Below are 23,605 nucleotides of genomic sequence, written 5' to 3' on the forward strand. Positions count from 1 at the left end.
ATACTTCACCCTCAATCTTGGATGGCTGAGAGTGGGAGCAGGGAGAGGCTTTAATCTGATGATGAGTCCGCGCATGCGCAGTATAGGGGTAGGGAGATTTCACAGGGCTAATAGCCATCAAAATTCCCTACCCCTATACTGCGCACGCGCGGTTTGTGAAGCGCTCCCTTGCAACTCGTGCGCACGCGCGCTGTACCTCCGACGGGAGTACTTTGCCGCGCGTGCGCACTGTTGCATTCATTTCCCCTACCCCGTGAAAAATCCCTACCTAGTTGGTGTGCGCTTGCGCGGCGGCGCACACCCTCCTCCTCCATTGGATGAGGGTCACTTCCGGTGCGGCTGCGTCACCGGAAGTGACGAGGGTAGGGAATTTTCACGGGGTAGGGTTTTTTGATAGAACATCGGCGCCCCGCTATGTGAATGGATGTCAGTGGTGACGTCATACCGTGTGCCCCGTCTGATCGCTTTTCCGTCACGTGACAAGCGACGCCATTTGCCCTCACCCTCTCCTTGGGGAAATTCTACTTCCGGGTTTCCCGGTCGCTGTCACGTGACTCCGCGCTCGCCCACTTCCGGTGTACGGCGGCCGGTGAGGTGATTACCTGGAACTTGCGGTGCGCGAGGGGGGTCCAGGCTGTGAGTATCGGCTATGTCCAGCCGGTGTGTATTGATAACAGAGAATACCGAGTGATGTGTGGGGGGAGGGGGTGACAGTGCCTCCCATGTAATGATATGAAGGAAGCTGTCACTGGGTTCATTACTGACATTTCCATTAATATCCCATTTTATATATAATATAATATAAGGTATGGGTCCTGGTCACAGCTGGACTCATTCTGTGAAACCTCTATGGCCTCCCCTCCTTCATCATCTCCAGAGGGTCAGCTTAATGGTCCTTTCACAAGATCCTGGAAGGCAGCATTGATTTTAATATAATCCCTGACATTTCTCATGCTTATAACTTGAGATATAGTAATCCCTTCAATAATGTGGGATTTAGATCTGAACTGTAATTTACAATTAAATAGGATAATGAAAGACTTTTATATACTTTACATGGATAACATATGTAGATGGATCACCATCAATCCCTTTATCAATTTATATATATATATAAACAGGGATTGATGATCCATTTAAATTTATATATACACACATTAAATATTTGTTTAGGTGTTGAATAGAGGTATTGCCAATTTTAGATTATTTGCTGCAGATTATTTAGTGTCTGCTGATCTACTGATGTGATGGCTATCTTTGGCACCCCATATGAGAATTAGTTGAGTTATCATGTGATGATGCTGTTTGAGCATCATGGATGGTGTAGTTTACAGTGTTTGGATTGTCATTGTCGGCCATCACTTGCTACTGTAACCAGTTGTCTGTGACAGCAGGACATCTAACAGGACTATGTTGGTACTACTTTACAAATAAAATTAAATTCTCTCACTGAGTCATTTTAATAATGTAATACTGCAGTGTCAGTTTGGGAAGCCATATACTGGTAGGAATAATTGTACTAGTAAGGCTGGTTTGTACAGCAATGCTGATTGATTAAACCAGCTCCACTAATTGTGGGATGGTGATTGATGTTGCTGTGAGCCACAAACCAACCAATGTATTCCTATCAGAAGAAAACAAAGTACAGTGTACAAAACATATGTAGCACATAGTTTGTGGTGTTGTTGTATTTTATTGTAAAATATATTATATGTAATGTAGAAAGTTGTTCAGTATGGCACATATTGCAGGAGTTTACTTTTTTTGTTGTTTTAATGCACTGTGTTAAACAGATCTATGAGGTTTTGTGGATATTTGCTACTTTTCCATAGGTTATTTCAGTTTCATAAGATGTTTTGTGACATTTTATAAAAAATACCTTTTACCTTACAAAAATAATGTGCTGTTTTGTCAACTGCCCTTCACTGCTATACTTTGTATGTCAATAATCCTGCTACCGCTGATGGGGCAGTAATGCGTAATTGTAACTCTAAAGCACAACAAAAATAAAGAATTAAAAAAAAAAAAAACCTTTTTACTTTTTCCGAGTTGCTTCGGAGTAGTAGTTTCCATTTAGGGAGCCAGAATAACGCAATTATTTTCTATAGTAATAAATTCCTCTGCACTATGAAAGTCAGTATATTACAGATCTGGAGCGATGTTACATAAAGCCCTGTACGCAAACCAATTATGTAAACTAAATTCCTGCCACAGATCAGTGGCCTCATTCTACTTATTTAGAGCAGCTACCTGTACATCAATATCAAACAAAATACCACATTTTCCTAGTCTTGACAGAGATGTTTCCAATGATTTCCGCAAATCAAAGGCGGCACCACCACTCAGTGAAGTGAATTTAACAGCATTTTAATGTCATATCTGCAGCATATTTCACCACTGTCATTTCGCACAATAATTGTGGCCCAGCAAAGAATTCAAACAAGATGAACACACAATTAATGAGATGAAAAGCTGAAGAAAATAAAAACTATATTAGTGTCATATTACATTCACTACATTCATCTTCAAAGCCCTAAACGAGACTCCTGCTTTTCTGGAGACAGTCTCTTCACAGAGCACTAACCTCATATCTTTGGTTGACAGAGAGCAGGCAAACTGCACCTAGGCTAACTATTTAAAGGAATCCAGACAACAGTAGCAATGCTTTGATGATAAATGGACCACTGTAAGTATTTAGTCCAGGGCTCGACAAATCCCAGGCGCCAGGTCGCTATGGAATTTTGTCTTGTATGTTTGTCAGCCTCTTCAGCTCCTGGGTTGACCAGCTGAGGGAGAGCAGTGGCGGGCTGAGATAGGACAGAAGTGGCGCGAGAGCTGTGATCTTCTTGCTCTGCTCCATCGCGCACCCTGCTGTGTTTCCAGGAGACTGAATATGACATTACTCCGGCCCCTGCATCATTACATCACAGCATGTGAGAGAGCAGAGCAAGAAAAGCAGGAAGATGATCAGAGCAGCTCCACTGGACCCCATTGGAGACTTATATTTAATATAAAAAAAAAAACTGTACTTTTGTGAGTGTTGCACTATCAATGTATATCTGGCAGGGAGTCTATGTCTGTCAGGGGGTATGTGTGGGTGTCTGTCAGTGAGTGAGTCTACCACATGGGAAAGTTGTTTTTACTCACCTTTTTTCTCTCGCCGTGCCGGTCTCACAGTGGCTAGCCCCTTCCCCATAGCTGAGGCGATTGTGCATGTGCAGCAAAACACCACACTGCACCAATCAGCATGTCCCGATAGAGATGCATTGAATTAATGCATCTCTATGGGGAGCATTCAGCGCATTCATTCAGAGCGTGGAAAGGCTGAAGGTAGGTGCTGCACACTGTGCAGCACTGGATGGAATCACCTTTGTACAATGCTCCTTTTGCACATCTAATCATTTTACATGCCTTGCGCCTCCTGGCCCTGCTCTCTGCTGATTGACATCTAGTACTTCTCTGAGGAAAGGGGAGGATCAGCTTAGCTGCAGGAGTCAGATCTGCAGCTAATGTAAAGCAAGTCCAAACAGGATACTAAGGAAAATGGATGTACCATACCACTGCTGTTTCAGGGTTGTGTTTCCTACACTGTGCCTGACAGTGTTTCCGTCAGTGAATTTTTTTTATTTAGCTATTATATAATCATGTGTATGTGTTCCATTAGCGTTGTACAGTACAATACATAGTTCTTATAATATGATTTTTAAACCAGTATTTGTGGCTTTTTTGAAGAAAAATAAATGAATGTGCAATCTTTGTGCATAGACCCCATAAAAATAAAATTAAGTTATATGGAAATTACATTTTTGTAAGTTTAATTTCAATACATTTCTATATGTATCTGCTCTTATTGTGCACTGATTATCCTATCAGCAATTTGATCTAGACTGCCTAATACTGACTATCTGTTTTCTACATTTGCAGGATGAGCAGGTCAGACTACCCAACCCCAGCAGCAGAAATGGCCGAGATGAATCGCATGCAATATGAGATTGAATACACTGAAGGAATCAGTCAGAGGATGAGGGTCCCCGAAATGCTCAAAGTAGCTTCGAGCACCTCGGAAACTGGCTCCAGGGTTCACCCAGACATATCTGTACATGGACACGTTATGCAAGTTCCAGAGAGGATTGTGGTGACCGGTGAGAACATCATTTTTTCTTATTTACCTGTATGTACGAAATTCAATCTTAATAAGCCGTAGGTCAGCCAATGATTTATTTATTTTCATGTATGTGTAAGAACACATTATTTTTTTTCTGATCAGCAATGAAGGTTTTGCCATTATTGGTGCTTATTAAGTGCTGAATAACGAACATTTACATACGTTATAGTTTTTCCAAAATATATATAATACATTATCTCTTTGTACTGCCAATGTTGGCATCAGTGCTCCATGGTAATTTAGTTTGTTTAATGGCCTCCTATGGTCCTTGTATGTATAGGTCAAAATGAAGACTCATCGTTTTCCAGGCCTTCAGACTTGGATCTTATCCAGACTACTCCTTTCGAGCTTTTGGCCCTAAAGACACCTCCACGAGTCCTGACTCTCAGTGAGAGGCCTTTGGACTTCCTGGACCTAGAAAGACCCACCCCAGCCACTCCACAACAAGAAGAGGTAAGTGTTTAAGAAACGTGTGGCATACTAAGGAACAATTATTTTACCAGAAACCACTCTGTGTTATGGAACTCATTACTTTTTTAGTATCTAAAGAAAGGGGGATTTATTAACAAAACTCAGAATTATAGCAAACTAAAATTTGAATGGCAAATCTGTGTCCAAACTCTGACTATTGCTGAGCTAGAAAAATTTTCCAGATCAGATGTTTCTTTGCCTAAATTTTGCCTTTGATACTTTCGTCCAAAGATGATTTTAGTTCCGGGTTGTAGCAAGCTTAATTAACAACAACTTGCATATCATGAATATTTAGAATGTGCCGGAGTATTCCACATTGTAGTGTAATGGGTAAACAGAAAATAGAAACAAATCTAGTACAAACAAGGTGACAAGAAGTCTGTTCAAACAAATATAAAATGTAAAGGAAGTGTGCTAAAATTGCACAAAACCTAAAGTGCTTTGTGTGCAGAAGTGAATATAGATAGGTACGGTATACACATTAGTGTAGTAGAGATGGAGCAAGCAGTGAAAAGACAGTGGTAGAGTGCTACAGGGAGAGTAGGCACTTTATAAGGTACTGTTCTTACTAAGAGATTACAATAAGTATTTTACACTGTGGATGGGCCATAGCAGGGCTTATTTCCATTGGACAGCCTGGAGAAGTCCTGTAATCATGAATCGGAAAGGGGGTGCACACAGAGGACAGGAGAAGGTCATTGTCCAAGAAGAAGATACTAATATGGATTGTACTTGCTAATTATGTCATGATTTGTAGGTAAGGCCCACAAATGTAAAATTAATCAAAAAGTATAAATATGTAATTAAGAAGTACAATGCAAATATCCTTTTTTTGTTTTAAGGTGTTCGTCTGTGTTTTGCTAAGGTAAACATGCACCCTCTGTGATATTTTTAGCATTGGTATGGTAGGTTGTACAGATACTGACTGTATCTCTATGCATTAATGACAACCTTGCATAAATGTCTAATGCAAACGTATGTCCTTCTCTGTGTTGAGCAGCGATGATGTAATAACTTAAATGATATAAATCCATAGCTACGCAGTATTGGGCGGTTGAAGAGAGAGAGATCCGCAAGTGAGAACATGGCACGTCAGAATGGGCAGCTGGTCAGACATGACTCAATGTAAGTTCCATGGGCACAACTATGTGTAGCCTAAGTGTATTCCAATTGGTGAAAATACTACTGAAATTGACGATATGCTAGTTTGTTCAATAGAATTGTATTTTACCCATATTCCATTGATGTATTACAAAGTTTCTTACTTGAACAAATTGTTTTAAAATGTGTTGTCGCCCTGGTGTCTAATACCTGGTGTCTAATCTTAAAGGAACAGTATAGCATTAGGCAGCAGCTTTATTATTTAGAAAACATAGGTGGAACTTGTGTTCAATCTGGTTACTGCCTCAGCAACCCCCCTACCAATAACTTCATCCAGACATTAATTTCGTATGTTCGGGTCTGAGTAGAGCTTTTATGGAGTTTTTCCCCATCCAAATACTTGTATGGCCAAAAGGAAGCATTGTTTGGACTGTAATATATCTCAGTGATTGAATGTCTATTTAGCTACTTCTCCTCAAAACCTCATCTTTGTCCTCCCAGCACCTGAAGCTGCCACCAAAGGGTAGTTGGTATGTGACATTAGTCCAAGGTTTACATAAGGTGGACTGGAGTCCAGTATAAACTTTGCAGAAGGCTATTTACTAAGGTGAGAACTGTCAGAAATGCAAATGACTTTAAAACGTGAGGCCAAAATAGCTGAATTGGAAAATGTCTCCAAGCCAGCTGTGTGTTCAATCTGGGTATTTTGGACAGTTCTCATTTTAGCAAATAACTCTGTGTAGTGTTTTTGTAAATGTAATTAATTTATATGTAAAAGTTGCCAAATGTTTTCCAATTCACTAACCTCATAATTATACATTTTTCAAATATAAGAAAAAAAAAAAAAATATTCATAAGTGTATTGTATTTTGAGGAATTTCGTACATTTTAGCAGAAAAGGTGATGTTTAAAATGTTTAAATGATTTGTGAGCCAACTTAACCTAAGAAACTGGAGAGATGTGAACTATGATATGATCTTGCAGGCTTTAGTGGCATTGAATGGGCTAACGTGAACCTAATTAAATGCTGTTTGCAGGAGTAATTTATATTTTGGCGGTCACTACTCATCTTAGCAACTTTATTATTTAAATGTATTGCATTTTTGTCAATGTTCAGTACAGAGAGATTTCTGCCTATACCTCTATTCTATCTTGTTTAAAGTGTCTATTGCAGAAAGGGTTACCCCAACCAAAAAAACACTGATTTCATAAAATACTGTTTTTGTTTAGAGTAACCCTAACTGGCATGCCTCCCCCCTACCCCCCTCCTCCCAAGTAAAAAAAAAAAAATGTATGAAGGAAAACATACCTGCGTTTCTGCTCTGAGGCCAAATTATCCCTGCAACCTGATCTGCCACTGGTGATGTCTTTTCCACTCACTGCAGGTTGGACAGAGTGGAAACATTGGTGGCATGTAAGGGGATGGGGGGTGGCATGTTGCCATTGGTTGTCTGTTGTCATCATGCAGTGCATGCAGACAACAGAAGCTAAAGGATGTTTAATAATCTGTAAAATAGACCTGTTCGAGCATTCTACCTGCAAATTGATTTTAAATGGTAAATACATCTAATATTTTGGCTATGATTTATAATTGCATTGCTATGAATGTGTTTATTGCTTAGTGCATCCAAATAGTTAATCTACAAAAATCATCTTAATGTTACCATATTGTTGTTAAACTCATGTTGCTCCATATAGACTTTTTCACAAACCTTTTCAAATTTAGCTGCATTCTTCATAAAACCTGCAACTCTTCATATTGCTTTATATAACACCTCTCTTTAACTCACTCCTCCTATTACTTTATATAACCTCTCCTTATAACTTCTATTACTCTATATACCCTCTCCTTATAACTCCTCCTATTACTCTATATAACCTCTCCCTATAACTCCTCCTATTACTCCATATAACCTCTCTATAACTCCTCCTATTACTCCATATAGCCTCTCCCTATAACTCCTCCTATTACTCCATATAGCCTCTCCCTATAACTCCTCCTATTACTCCATATAACCTCTCTCTATAACTCCTCCTATTACTCTATATAACCTCTCCCTATAACTCATCCTATTACTCCATATAACCTCTCCCTATATCTCCTCCTATTACTCCATATAGCCTCTCCCTATAACTCCTCCTATTACTCCATATAACCTCTCCCTATAACTCCTCCTATTACTCCATATAACCTCTCACTATAACTCCTCCTATTACTTCATATAACCTCTCCCTATAACTCTTCCTATTACTCCATATAACCTCTCTATAACTCCTCCAATTACTCCATATAACCTCTCTATAACTCCTCCTATTACTCTATATAACCTCTCCCTATAACTCCTCCTATTACTTCATATAACCTCTCCCTATAACTCCTCCTATTACTCCATATAACCTCTCCCTATTACTCCATGTAACCTCTCCCTATAACTCCTCCTATTACTCCATGTAACCTCTCCCTATAACTCCTCCTATTACTCTATATAACCTCTCCCTATAACTCCTCCTATTACTTCATATAACCTCTCCCTATAACTCCTAATAACCTCTCCCTATAACTTCTCCTATTACTCCATATAACCTCTCCTTATAACTCATCCTATTACTCCATATAACCTCTCCTTATAACTCATCCTATTACTCCATATAACCTCTCCTTATAACTCATCCTATTACTCCATATAACCTCTCCTTATAACTCATCCTATTACTCCATATAACCTCTCCTTATAACTCATCCTATTACTCCTTATAACTCATCCTATTACTCCATATAACCTCTCCTTATAACTCATCCTATTACTCCATATAACCTCTCCTTATAACTCATCCTATTACTCCATATAACCTCTCCTTATAACTCATCCTATTACTCCATATAACTCATCCTATTACTCCATATAACTCATCCTATTACTCTATATAACCTCTTCCTATAACTTCTCCTATTACTCCATATAACCTCTCTCTATAACTTCTCCTATTGCTCTAGATAATCTCTCTTTATAACTACTAATTTTGCTACTATTTTTTTCTGATTAGCCCCATTCTTTCTCCATGTTTCCTATCCTTCTATATAAAAAAAAAATCACAATATTAACAGGAATTTGAATCCCATCTGCATTCTGATTGGATGATTAGTCTTTTCATCCAATCTGGCTTTCGCTATAAAAATGGAAAATAAATCCTGTATATCAAAGTGGCCCTGAGTTGAAGCTCCATCAATCTACCTTTACCCTGTGGGAATGGATGGTTGCTAGTGTCAGTGGTTTTGGTACATTTTGGGTGAGGTGCAGAGGAATTGTCCTATTTGGACAGTTTGTACTTATTGAGCCAACTGGCATTCAATATTGGTTATATATACCCCAGCACCACCTCCCACCCCCTTTTCCCTATAGTTCTGGTTACTGTTGTAACGTTTATCCCAAGAACTAATAAAGGTAGGACTCCTTTTCCCTCTCTATTGATGGAGCTTCAACTTAGCACCCCTTTGATTTAAGGGATTCCTTTTCCATGTTTGTACCTAATTTAAGGGTTACCCCCTTCTTTGAAGCTCGGCTTGAGGTCTTTTAAGGTCAAGTCATGAACCCTTGATATTTATTGGGACTCTTGACTTGTCCTTTTTAACCATTTTCTTGATTTTGGCTTTCCCTGTAGCTCATTTGCTTTCAATTTCTGCAGTAAAATTCATAACATGAGACAGCATATGTCTGTGATCATATCCCAGAGTGCAATGGGTAAAAGATTTCTATCTAATCTTTGCTTTTCCATGGACACTTTGGGCACAGAACATCAGTGATCAAAGAACGGCTTCCCCTTTCCTACACAAAGGGAAACTGTGAGATTCTCTGCATCACATGCTTACTGCAGCTTTGTTATGCAATTCCTACATAATGACTTCCACAATGTTAAACATCAGATCTATGAGTAACTACCTACTGTTTACCCTGACAGTGCTGTTATAAATCACGAAAAAACTAAACCAAAAAAAAAAACCTCAAACAGAATCCTCTTATTTTCATATCCATGCTGTTCTACATTTAGGTTTTATTACTACGGAATCTAAAAATATCTCTGCCGCAGTTATATATTAAAATGAAAGTTTTTTTTTTTTTGTTTTTTTTTTATTCAAAATTTTTAAATAACAAATGTTCCCTATCGGGTAAAGTAGAATCTGTTTGTAAAATTATGTATAATTGTGCAAACATCATAACTGATGACCTAACTCCTTGAAAATATCAATCTAATGATGTAATCATGCACATTTCGTAAGTACATACATCAATGTAGACTAGGTAGTTGTAAAAATAGTGTCCCGACTAAGTGGCTAGGGGTCCCCAAGTGACCCCCCAATAAAATAAAATTCTACCTACCCCTCTCACCCTAATAATAGTGAGGGGGAGCAATAGACTAATTACCTAAAAAAAAAAAAGTATGATATTTACCATTAGATGTCTTCTTTTTTTGAAAATCTTATTTTTTCAGCCTCAAAAAAGGCCAAAGAAAAGTTCATAAATCCCGTTGACGTAATAAAATATAATAGACCCGATCGCGCAAAATAACCCAAAACAGATTAATCCATCTTTACCCAGCTTCTTATAAAGCCTTCCCACGACCTGCAATTTGACTCAGAGCGCTTTGATTGGTTGGTTTAAGACAACCAATCAGAATGCTCTGGCAGTCAAATCTTGAGACTTACCTGCAAACTAGAAGTATTTCCCCCCCCCCCCTCCCTTTTGTCACTGATAGGTCCCTACCCGCCTCCCATGAGTAAGGATCTGGGTGGGAGACAATATGTCTTTCCCCCCCCCTCCCCTCCTTGTCAGTTAAGGGCCCCCACCCGCCGCCCATGGGTGGGGGCCAGAGGGAGGGAGCCAATGGCCACACACAAGCTGCAGCTGGAGGCCTTAAGGCCCTAAGTGGTACTAGGTCCCCCATTTAATTTAATATCCCCCACTATGTCTCTCCTGCTAATTATTTTAAGAGGTGGCCCACCATGGGGCACTTTATTTGATTCGGAGGAGGAGGGTCTAACATTGTGGAATTAGGAGGCTATCTACTAAGCGGCTGCAAGTTTCATTCAAATGAAATTCCGAACCAGATGCAGAAATTTCTGTGAATTCGCCGGCACCCTGTCTAAATGACAGGAAGTTCGAACTGAGAATGAAGCAAACTGAGAAACGGAGGAAAGGGTGACTATTGTGGGAAAATATCTTTGACCACAGGAAATGGAGTGGACTTAAGCTCCTCCTTTGGTCAAAGAAGGTCAAGTGTAGGAAAAATACATAAGACAAAGTAGTTCCTACTTTGTCTTATATTTTAAAGAAAATTAGATCAGATATGAAGAACCAATTCTGAGGGAGCAAGAGAAGAGGAAGCGATTGGTGAAAGGTACGTTCGGCATGACAGTGCTGATTTAATTGCAATATAAAAATGAATTCCAGCACTTGATTTTGACATAATTCATCAAAAACATTGACTTCTGAAACACACCTGACATTGTGGAAACAATTCTAGATGATCTATTCTTGCAACTTAAGTGCCTGGAGTGTCCTGCTAATTGCTAAACATGGGCTTGTGGTCTACAATGAAGGCAACATGTGTGTTCAAAACATCTTCATCAGATGACCGCAGCGATGTTCATCAGAGTGTCTAATAGTAACATGTGCATTAGTCTGTGCATATAATTTTCTCTTCATGAAATCCAACTGCTGCCAGTTAGAAAAACCGGTCCCCTTGCTTTCTGCATGACGCAATCATATTCCTTTACGTGTCTTGGTTAGTGCATGCTGTGATTGTTGCTCCTCCCTTTCGTCAGTGTCGTCTAGTTAGAGCATGCTGCAAGTGCTGATCCTGGCCCAGCTTTCTTTATTTTGGAAACCTCTTTCCACATGTGATCCTTCTTCTGTCTTATAATTTTGCTGATTACTTAATCTGTCACATTTGTTATTTCCTAATATCACTCATGTACCTTTTACCCTTCTCTAGTTTGTTTTTCGTCGTATTCCACCTCCCTGCTCCTAGTTATCTCAAATTCTCACTGCATGTGTGTCTATCTCACTTACACAGTCTGACCTCTTTGTTTCTTTCTGCTACTCTCCTCCGGTCAGCCCGACTCCACCTGTCCCCGCAGGCCGTCAGTGCCCTGCTCCTGTGCTCCCCGCAGATGGAGCAGACCTTTACTCTGCCCGTGGCATTCTGTCGCTCATCCAAACCTCCACCCGCAGGGCTTATCAGCAGGTCCTCGATGTGCTGGATGAAAACCGCAGGTGAATGTTTTCCCTGTTCCTTATTTACCCCCCCTCCCCCTTAGCCCTTTCATTGCCAACCCTGCAATGCATCCACATATTTGTGCTCAATCACAGATTTTCATGGAACCCAAGTTATCCAGGCTTCTCCTGCTTACAGTGTGTGATGTAGTGTAGTAGTATGCACGTTCTGTGAGATTACTGCTGGAGTTAAATCATTCTCATGTCTTATTACATGAGTGCGTTCAGTCTCTGAGTCTTTATCCTGTTTCACTTCCTTCTTGTTTGTGTTCCTTACTTTTCCTGTCCTTGTTTCTCCCACTTGTCTACCTTGGTTCCAGGCCGATCTTGCGTGGAGGGTCCGCAGCCTCTGTCTCTGCTGCCCACCTCGAAAATGCCAGGTAACTTGATCCACTCCATCTCCTGAACTTTTTTCCTGTCCACCTCCTAACCGCTTTTAGTCATTGATAATTCCACGCAAGTATTTCATATTTCATTGCTGTCACTTTTACTACAAAAGGGCCATGGCTTTGTTTTTATAAATTGATTTATATATGTTATATTTAATTTTATAAGAGGCAGAGGCTCGTACATTATATTTGTCTGACATTTTCTATAAGTTAAATGAGATAAAAATGTACATAGTAAATACATTTGTATTTTTCAGAACGAATGAAGTATACATAGTGCAGTGTTCCCTTTCATTTTTATGCTCATGTGCCATTTTCTTCTGAATAAAACCATCACTACACCCCTTTTTGCAGCTTTTCTGTAGTGTCCAAAAACAATGAATCTTTTAGTCACATTTTGTTCATCTTTTGTATAATTTGCTTCTTTTTTTTTTTCTTGATGATTTTACCATTGCTTACGTTCACAAAATAAGAAAACAAATGACACATTCAAAATGTAAAGCCTTTTTTAATGCGATAAAGAAAAGGGATGAACGTGAAACCTTATTACCTGTTCCAAAAAAACTACCGCTCTTAAAGTGGTGGAAAATGTTGCAAAAAATTGTGCATGTTTGCACCGCCTTTTTTTTTTTTTTTATATACATGGGAAGCAACATATTTGTGAACCTAAAATGGAACATAAAAAAAGTGACAGAAAAGGCGCAGAGAGGAAATTAATGGCACAAAACACGTAATATTGCTTGCTGGAATGCTCTTAAGAAAGTGGCATAATAATCAGACACACAACCTTCTTATATAGTGTATATAACCCACATAGTATGCGTTTCAAAAGTCATCATACTTGAAGTTAGGCTTAATGTAAGTTTTATAGAGCAGAAATGTACACAGATCAGCCACAAACAATTCTGACAGGTTAAGTGAATAACAATGATTACATTGTTACAATGGTACCTGTCAAAAGGTGGGATATATTAGGCAACAAGTGAACAGTCAGTTGGAAGAAGGAAAAATGGGCAAGAAAAAAGATGTAAGTGACTTTGACAACGGCCAAATCGTGATGGCTAGACGACTGGGTCAGGGCATCTCTAGAACTGTGAAGTTTTGTAGGGTGTTTCCGATATGTAGTGGTTAGAACCTACCAAAAGTGGTGCGAGGAAGGACAATTAGTGAACGGGCGCCTAAGACTCATTGATCCAAGTAGGGGGAGCAAACGCTAGCCCGTCTGGGCTCTTTATATAGAAGCGCTATTGTAGCTCAAATTGCTGAAAAACTTTTAATGCTGGCCATGATAGAAAGGTGTAAGAATACACAGTGCATATGCAATTTGCTGCGTATAGGGCTGTGTAGCCCATAATAACTCCTGCCCACCGTCAAAAGCACCTTCAATGGGAACATGAGCATCAGAACTGGACCATTAAGCAATGGAAGAAGGTTGTATGGCCTGGTTCGTGTGTGTCGTTTACCTGCGGAAGAGATGGCAGCAGGATGTATTATGGAAAGAAGACAGGCCAGCAGAGGCAGTGTTATGCACTGGGAAATCTTCTTCTTGGAAACCTTAGGTCCTGGCTATCATGTACCTGTTAATTTGTCATGTACCACCTACCTAGAGATTGTTGCAGACCACATACACCCCTTCATGGCAATGGTGTTCCCTGATGGCAGTGGCCTCTTTCAGCAGGATAATGCACCCTGCCACACTGCAGAAATAGTTCAGGAATGGTTTGAAGAACATGACAAGGAGTTCAAGGTTTTGCCTTGGTGTCCAAATTCCCCAGATCTCGGTAAGATTGTGCATCTGTGGGATGTGCTGAAACAACAAATCTGATTCATGGAGGCCCCACCTTGCAACTTGCTGGGTTTAAATGAAGTGCTGCTAATATATTGGTGCCAGATATCACAGGGCACATTCAGAGGTCTTGTGGTGTCGATGCCTCGATGCATTAGAGTTGCTTAGGAACCACGAAGTGGACCTACACAGTTTCTTTAATGTTGTGGCTGATCAGTGTATGTGTTTGCTTGAAATCCTGTTGCTGTTATGTTGTCCCAGCTCTGTTGCATTTTAATGTGCATCATAAGCTTGCAGTGGTCAGCCATCTTGGTTGTATGTGAAACTGTAGGTGATGCAGCTTAAGTTTTAAGTTAACATAGCCTGAGCCCTCCCTTTTTAATTATGTAACTTGCGATTTGTTGTGAAAACATTTTTGCAAATGTCAGGAAAAGAAATTCTCTATTTGTGTGGCAAGCTGAAAAAGATTGGTGCAAAGAGAAATTCCAGGGAAGATTACATATTTGCAAATACATTTAATCGTAAAATTATATGGTTTCTTTTCAAAGTATTCCATCTTGTTTTATGTTTGCAGAAAAACAAATATATTTTAAATTGGAAATCCATATCTAACGGACCATTAAGAATCTCCTACAGTGATTATAGCAGACAGTCAATATTTGATGTTTTGAAAAGTCTTTTATTGTAAATGGTATGCAGATGCTAGTACCAAGCATCACATCTGTGGTTTTTGCAGATAATTCTCAAAGAGAATAGAACGTGCATAGATCTGAATCTTGTGTTACCACAATAGATGGGTGAAACTATCGAAGTAAGCATATTTGGAGGCAATTTAAAGGAACATGACTAGAATACCAATCCGAATACTTTGCAGTCCTCAGACCATCATTCCCATTTATCACCTTTTGTCATTCATTCTCCATAAAAAGTTTGGAGCACTATTCATGATACGTCACAAATGAGGTCCTGAGCATCTTGAGCTAGTTTGTCCAACCATGTTTTGTAGATCTGTCCCGAAGCAGACTTAGAAAAAGTCATGTTGTTTGGGCATGAGAGCGTTCTTGAAAGTTGTTTTTTTGCCAGTAATATATGTTGTCACGAGGGGAGAGTATGGAAGTGAAAGGGTTACCTGTTGCTAGTCACAGCAACCACTAAATTAACCCCTGCAATCCCTTCTGCACTAACACCCTAGTGGCCTAGTACATACTTTACTGCCACTACCAAGACTATATATCCGGGTGTCTCCGGTTACCCCACACACAGTAGAATTATAGGATCACAGCCTTACTTTACTGATCAGATCTATATAATTAACTCTTTTGGTAACGTGTTTACCTGAGCCTTCCTCAGGAGAGTGAGCTCATAGAGAACAAAGACACAAGTTGATTAAGGAAACATTTAATCTGACAAAAAGGATTCACAGTGCTGTGTACAAAAATACAGAAATAAATGACCTACAGAAACACAGATAAATTGCAAAACGGTCCATAAAATAGGAGAAAACACAAGAAATCCTTACATATATTTACCCCTTATATATAATTATTCTGGGAGATTCAGATGTTACAGGTCTCCTAGTAGTTGTTGAAAAAAATAAATCGCTCTGCATAGTTCAACATTCTCATTATGTATCTCAAACTAGCTGTTTCTAAGTGGGCAGACCCCTGGGTGGATCAGAACTCCATATTTTCTTAAACTATCTTGTCCTTTGAAGAACCCAAACTCAGAGCATATGCACCAATACCTGATGTATTTTTAGGCAGGGCCGGTGCAAGGATTTTTGCCGCCCTAGGCAAAAGTAAAGTTTGCCGCCCCCCCTTCCCCTCCCTGTGACATCACAATGCCCCACCCATATGACCTGCCATGTTAACTAACGCTAGTGCTGCAGTGCCGCCGTGTTTACATTAAAAGGCCTGCAGGGACAGGCTATAGACACCAGAACCGCTACATTAAGCTGCAGTGGTTCTGGGGACTATAGTGTTTCTTTAATGTGAGGTAAATTAGAGATTAGTGCCACAAATAATATACTAGATTGCCTACTTACAACCAGATGAGGATGATGATGGGCTCTAGCTGCAGTCTGGCTCCACTGGTCTGGTGTAGAACAGGATCTATGGAGGCTGTTTGTAACTGTGGTCACAAAAATCAATGTTCTGGGAGAACGGGAAGCAGCTCCATTTTTTGGGGGCCCTTTACACAGCTCAAGGTCTGGGTCCCAGGGTCCACCAATGAGTTTGTTCACAGGGGGTGGAGTGTGTAGGGGATGTCCTGATTTGTATGTAAGGAATGCATTGTGTGAATTTGTGTTTGTATGTGTAAGGGCTGCAAGGTGTGTTTCTGTGTATGTAAGGGATGAAGTGTGTGAGTCTGTAAGGGGTGCTTTGAGTGTGTGTAAGGAATGCATTGTGAGTTTGTGTGTGTAAGGGTTGCATTGCGTGTGTGTAATGCATTGTGTGTTTTTCTGTGTTCAAGGGGTGCATTGTCTTTGTGTGTAAGGGGTGCATTGGTTGTGATTGTGTGTGTGTGTCAATCTCTTCCCCTTTCCCTTGTCACTCTCTTCTCCCCCCTCCCTTGTTACTCTCATTCCCCCTCCCTCCCCTGTCACTCCCCCCTCCCTATCAATTTCTCTTTCCCCGTCAATTCCCCTCCCTGTCAATGTCTTCCCCCCCCCTCCCTGTCAGTTTCTTTCTCCCCCCCTGTCAGTTTCTCCCCCCCTCCCTGTTAGTTTCTTTCTCCCCCCTTCCCCCTGTCAGTTTTTCTTCCCACCCTCCCTCCCTCCTTCTTTCTTCCCCCTCCCTCCCTGTTTCTTTCTTTCCCCCTCCCTCCGTTTCTTTCTTTCTCCCCCCTCCCTCCCTGTTTCTTTCTCCCCCCTCCCTCCCTGTTTCTTTCTCCCCCCTCCCTCCCTGTTTCTTTCTCCCCCCTCCCTCCCTGTTTCTTTCTCCCCCCTCCCTCCCTGTTTCTTTCTCCCCCCTCCCTCCCTGTTTCTTTCTCCCCCCTCCCTCCCTGTTTCTTTCTCCCCCCTCCCTCCCTGTTTCTTTCTCCCCCCTCCCTCCCTGTTTCTTTCTCCCCCCTCCCTCCCTGTTTCTTTCTCCCCCCTCCCTCCCTGTTTCTTTCTCCCCCCTCCCTCCCTGTTTCTTTCTCTCCCCCCCTCCCTCCCTGTTTCTTTCTCTCCCCCCTCCCTCCGTTTCTTTCTCTCCCCCCTCCCTCCGTTTCTTTCTCTCCCCCCCTCCCTCCCTGTTTCTTTCTCCCCCCCTCCCTCCCTGTTTCTTTCTCCCCCCCTCCCTCCCTGTTTCTTTCTCCCCCCCTCCCTCCCTGTTTCTTTCTCCCCCCCTCCCTCCCTGTTTCTTTCTCCCCCCCTCCCTCCCTGTTTCTTTCTCCCCCCCTCCCTCCCTGTTTCTTTCTCCCCCCCTCCCTCCCTGTTTCTTTCTCCCCCCCTCCCTCCCTGTTTCTTTCTCCCCCCCTCCCTCCCTGTTTCTTTCTCTCCCCCTCCCTCCCTGTTTCTTTCTCTCCCCCCCCCCTCCCTCCCTCCCTGTTTCTTTCTCTCCCCCCCCCTGTTTCTTCTCCCTCCCTGTTTCTTTCTCCCCCCCTCCCTCCCTCCCTCCCTGTTTCTTTCTATTACGACTATTCAATCAAAGCAATCATAGGAAGACATAGGCCTATTTCTATGATGGAACATAGTCAAATTAGGAGACCACCTATAAAAGTCTATAGAGAGAGAGGCTAGGAAGGTCCATCAAGCCACAGAGCTTGGAGCTAGAGCCTGGACCATATTGGGGATAAATTAGGCAATATTTGCAACATCCCACTGATTGCCAGTCCTGGCTTATGTTGAGGTTCCAGGGATTTGTTGAGGTAGTCCTAGAGACGGCAGGTATTGAGCGGTGTCAACAGCGCTTATCCAGCCTCAACAGTAAGTGACCCAATGTGCCTGGAGGCTGATAGTAGCATTTTGCATAGACATGTGCCATAGAAATGTCCTCAGTCCTATTAGAAGAATAACTGGGGGGAAACCCTGCACATACAGACTCCAGGCATCATGACCACTTCAAATCATGATACTTGGAGTATCCCTTTAATGAGGCCAAAACCTGTCAAATACAGAGCGGTATAAGCACTTGGCTGCCGGCAGGGTAACCCCACCTCTGGCAGCATCATTAAGCAGTACCAGACTGTCTAATGTTAACTCTGTTAAAATTGGGCATCTGTCTTGTCCGCACTCATAGCATGCTGGCAACAGATGACTGATGGCGGCTGCCCAAGTTCTCCCCTCAGCCCCTAAAGTGAGGGGACGTGACTTCTCCTTTGTCTAAAATGGGTAGACCATGCCAGCAATGATCACAACAACCAAAAACAGTATTTTAATAAAAAACACTGTTTCTGGTTAGATTATTCTTTGTATTTATTTATTATTCATTAATTTTAAATAAATGACTTGCTTATCCCACGCCCCCTTTCTGACGGCCATCTTTATACACCATGGGTCACACTGTCCCTTGTTCCAGCCAGTTCTCACTATTTTGCAGCTGTCAGTTTCTTTTCAAATCGTCTAACAGAAAGTGATCTCGGCTGAAAGAGCACTTTTTTTTTGAAAAGCAACTGACGGTGCAGAACAGGACTGGCCGAGATAGCCGACAGCCTGACACAAGGTCCTTAAAAATGGCTGTCAGGAAGGAGGAATGGGAAAGGTATGCATGTGATTTCTTCATTTTAATGCACCTTGCACAGTCTGTTGTGACAGGTAGTTCCTGCCGTTTCACAGAGTTTAAACATCCACCGTCTTATAAATGTCTAAATCCCCCAAGGAAAGCATTCAATCAATGCTTATCATACGAAAGGCGTAATGTGTGTGCGCTGCGCATGCGCCCTAGGTTTCCCCTCAGGATGGCGTCTGAGTAGGTGGTGACGGAGCCAGCCCCGAGGGACCTCGCCGATGGGATAAGGGGAGTGTTTAAAGGGTTATTTAACTCTTTGAGTGCCAGGGTGGCGCGGGTGCAGAGAGAGGGGACATAGTATTCCTAACGCTATAGTGTCCCATTAAGTCTTTGTAATGGGATAGTTGATTTGATGTAAACACAGCATGCAAATAAAACCTAGCATGCATGCTTTCCCTCTGAGTTAAAACATTAGCATATTTATAGGTGTACGTAGCACATTTAACTTGGGTGGGAACTTATCAAGTCTTTCCATAACTTTTTTTTTTTAGATAAGGTGAATATTCTTTTTTTGAAATGCTTAAAGCAACACTCACACCCCAAAAGGCAACTTCAGCTCATTTAAGATGTTATGGGAGCAGGAGTGTCAAGGCACCATCTTGCCCTCGGGGGTTAAACCATTTTGCAACAGTTTAACCATGAATTTGGGGCTCATAATGTAAGAAACATTTGGCCAGTGAAAGATTGATAGCTTTAGCAGTGATAGCGAGGGGCACTTTTTAAAATTGCATGTAAATGTGTATATATAGACTGATCTACAATGCACATTACGGTCAGGGTTATTTAGTAAAATCAAAATTGCAGCACGTTGACATTGAATTGACAGTTTAAAGGGATTATATAGTGCTAGGAATACAATCCCGTATTCCTGGCACTATACTTCTCTCTGCTGAACTGGTCTGGGTGCCTACAGTGTCCTTTTAAGGCAAAAATAGCTGATCATTTCCTAAGTTGTGCCTGCGTTAGGGCGTCACTGGGCACACCCCATGCGCATGTCAGTGAAAATAATGGGATTGTCCAGGAAAATGTAATAGTACAAAATATCACAGTATATGGAAAAACTGATCCAAAAGGATCTAGACAATTGTCATAACATCAGGATACTCAGTAGCATACGCCACAGAGAACCTACAATCTCTAGATAAACGGGGAAGAAGTCAAACCGGTCTAAAATTGATTGACTTCTAACGGTGGTGTAGTGGTTATTCTGCTTGGAGTGTACTTTACCTGTAATAAAGCAAGCATTAAAAAAAATATATATAACTTTTCATTATACACAGCTCAAGACTAGCCTCCATTAAATTGTATGAGGAAATTCTGGAAGGCTAGGGTTGTCCGCTACTCCCTTTCATTGTGATTTTTAAGTACAGTAGGTTTATTATGACAGTCTTGAAAAATACCATTAGTTTTGTACACCTTATTGTCTGACATGACCTCTAGCTTTATTACCTGCATGTTTGTGTTTTTTATTAGTGGATATATATATCTGTATTTGTTATGTCTCTTTAGGGCTGCTGTATCATCGTTGGATTCCACTATGGAAGCAATGCCAGATGACATGAATTCAGTGGATGCCACGTCATTAAGGAGGCAGGTAGGTGGATCATTGTAACTTAAACTATAACCAAATGCCTTCTCACACCCAGTAGTCTCTTCTATTGAAGAGTGAGTCTGATTCTGTTTTTGAGAAGTACATTTTTTCTAGTGCTTTAGTATTTCCATCATTTACTTGTAATAAAACCTTTATTTTTGGGAGCAATAGACTAATCTAAAAAATATCTTATCATGGTTTTTAACGAATATGCTGTTGCCCACCATGAACAAACTGACTATAAGGGTTGTATTCGGTTTAGCACAGTCCTTAAGTATTCCTTCTTTAATAAATCATGGCGATAAATTGTGATTACTAGTTGGAAATTGTTAAAGCAAAACAAAAATGAATAATAATTGACGTTACATAGCTGTCTCGGTTGAGAAAATGACTCAAGTTCACTCGTAAAGTTAATACAAGTAGCTGCATTCTATGCGTGTTTCATGGTCACAGACAGACTAAAGCACAAGATTTCTTCCTGCAGACATAGGGAATATCACTTCCAGAGACACTAAGGAAAGGAAGCCTTAATCAGTGTGTATTTGAAAAAGTAAACCAATAACAATTGCTGAAAACAAAATCAACTGCTTATAGAAATATATCACCAGTTTCCTGGCCAGTCTAATTATCTATTCTATTTTCTTTCTAGGGTAGAATTCTTCCTATAGTCATGTGAAACTGATGGAATTGATCGGTTAAAGTATAGTCATAGTAGAAATAATTATTATTTTTTTTAATGATTATTTTATAGATATTTTTAATGGAAAATTTACTTTTAAATATAATATAATCTACAAACATGTATTATCTGTGCCCTTCCCCAGATAATCAAACTCAACAGGCGCCTTCTGCTTCTGGAAGAAGAGAACAAAGAGCGAGTGAAACGCGAGATGATAATGTACTCCATCACCGTGGCCTTCTGGCTCCTCAACAGCTGGTTTTGGTTTAGACGCTAAACACTTCCTGTTTCCTTTTACTTGGGATTGTACAGTGGGATGCACACGGACCAAGTATACCTTATTACACCTCCATCTTGGAGTGACGGGGGGTGGACATTTTGGGTACAGCACAGAACATCATCCAGCTTCAAAACAAAAGGGGAACAGTAAGCAGATGCTGATTCCCAGCGACAGCATTCCTTCATTACTTATTCATGGCCTTGTGGGTGTGCCTTACATGCATGGCATGCCCTTCTGGCTTTGAAAGGCTTTGATACACTGTTTTGTTCTATTCTTCAAGCTCAGTAAAAACCTTCCATTAGAACTCTGTTTATATTTCAGTATAGCGGTGAAACTTTGTTCTTCTTGTCTAGAAGTCTTGTAGAGGGAGGGTATCTGCTCTGTTTGGTCCAGCACGTAAAAGGGGGTGAAAGTAAGGGTGCCAAGCATAGCGAAAGAGATAAAATACACAAATTAGAAACTGCTGCATTAAATAGTGTACAGTTCTTTAAGATTGAAATAAATAAACTTGTTTACATGTAGTAAGTAAGAAATAACTAGTTATTAGAATATACAAATATAAATGGCTGATGATTTGACCAGTGCGGTATGTCCCATCTAGTAAAGTAAGTAGTTGGCATCTATTGGATTGATTTAATTGTTTTTACAATATCAACTAGATTCTTTACGGCAAACCTTGGCACTGCAGATCTTTCAGAACTACAGTTCCCATTGAGCCTTAGCCATTCCTAAGGGGAAATGTAATTCCACAATGGTGCATAAGGTAGCCATCACTGACCTAGGTAGTATACATTTATTTTCCCTTTATTTTTACATGTTTGACTTTTTGGGGGAGTGGGGGCTACATTTAGGGAAATTAAATCACAGTTCTTCTCCAAAAGCCCTATAGTTGTGCATTAAATATATATCTACTGTAACACTCCCTCTTCAATATCCATCTTGCAAGCTCTTAAAAATGTAAATAGAGGATATGATCATACCACCTCACTGGTCTTTCTGTGTCAGGTATGCAGCAGGGATTGCATAGGACTTCAAGTGAGTAAAATGTATTTTAACAAATACATGTAGAGCCTATTAAAAGGATGTGTGCAAAATATGAATATAAAATTAAAACCTTTTTGTGTTTGATTTACTAGTATAGGAATGTAGGACTGCTATGGATCTTAGATTTGGGTTTGTATGGGAACCTTGTATTGAATATTTATTAAATTTGTTAAAATCAACCGATTTTAGTTCTCCGATGACTTTTAGTGGCTTTATATCGATTATTCCATTGGTCATTTCTTATTTCACTAGGAAGAACAATAATTGCCAACACAACTTACACTCCTTATACCGGAGTCTGGGTTGCAATTAATTTCAAGAAATGTGTGTTTTTTTTATTTTAATTTTTTGGTTTTTTGTTATATTCATTTTATAACTTATCATCTTTTTTTTTTGGACTGTGTGCTTTTGTTTTTCACCTCTGTGACTTGCCTTTTTTCTTGTTTAATGTTTTGGTTGTGAACAATCAAAATTAAAATACATGTAGTTATGAGTAAGGGAAATAAAAGCACCAAAGTGTTATTTGTGTTAAGTGTTCTTGAGAAATTTAGTATTTTTACTGATACATGGTACACTTGTAGCATGAAAGGCATTTAATGTTCTTGGAAGATAATCTAGAGTAATTATGCCAATCTGATGCCCTTTCCTGCTATAAAAATGCACTTTATGATGCTGATAGGTTTATTGCATGACTACTGCAATTTGAAATGTGTCTCTTGTAATCAGGTTATTTTTCTATGCACACAGCTTGCATACAGGCACACTTAACCATAAAAAGTGATATTTTAATTTAGGTAGTGGTTTTCAGCAGCATACACATGGGATCGCCAAACATACTGTTGGAATGAGTTATGTGTGTTCTCTTTCCAATAATGCATTGGCAGTTATCCCATGATAACTAGTAGTCATGCAGTGTGTGCTGTTACAGTTTACTAGATAGGAAGACTGTGCGTTAAAAATACTCCTAACTTCTTTTAAATTACTAATTGTAATTAATTACCCTGATTTTAATGATCAAGCACCAACACATTTCACAACTATACACAACAAATGAGAAATAACTGCACTCTCCACCGCCCAAATTTAAAAATCACTGTTTAGTAGATCTGCTCCCC

The 23,605-nt window shown here is 40.3% G+C and overlaps 1 protein-coding gene across 5 annotated transcripts; it reads left to right on the forward strand.

Annotated features, from left to right (window-relative positions):
* The first annotated feature begins 526 nt into the window (after positions 1–526).
* On the forward strand, positions 527–23,012 carry MFF (mitochondrial fission factor). Of its 5 annotated transcripts, none has more exons than XM_063442316.1 (8): positions 527–660; positions 3,925–4,142; positions 4,446–4,618; positions 5,673–5,761; positions 11,851–12,009; positions 12,330–12,389; positions 20,406–20,490; positions 21,312–23,012. In XM_063442316.1, the coding sequence occupies exons 1-8, from the start codon at positions 650–652 to the stop codon at positions 21,441–21,443; spliced, it is 927 nt and encodes a 308-aa protein (XP_063298386.1). In that variant the 5' UTR covers positions 527–649; the 3' UTR covers positions 21,444–23,012. The 5 variants fall into 5 exon arrangements, with proteins under 5 accessions (XP_063298386.1, XP_063298387.1, XP_063298389.1 ...); XM_063442317.1 differs by having other exon boundaries at positions 528–636; XM_063442319.1 differs by lacking the exon at positions 12,330–12,389 and having other exon boundaries at positions 528–660.
* The last annotated feature ends 593 nt before the right edge of the window (positions 23,013–23,605 follow it).

Source organism: Pelobates fuscus, chromosome 2 (assembly GCF_036172605.1).
Source record: "Pelobates fuscus isolate aPelFus1 chromosome 2, aPelFus1.pri, whole genome shotgun sequence".
Classification (NCBI taxonomy): Eukaryota; Metazoa; Chordata; class Amphibia; order Anura; family Pelobatidae; genus Pelobates; species Pelobates fuscus.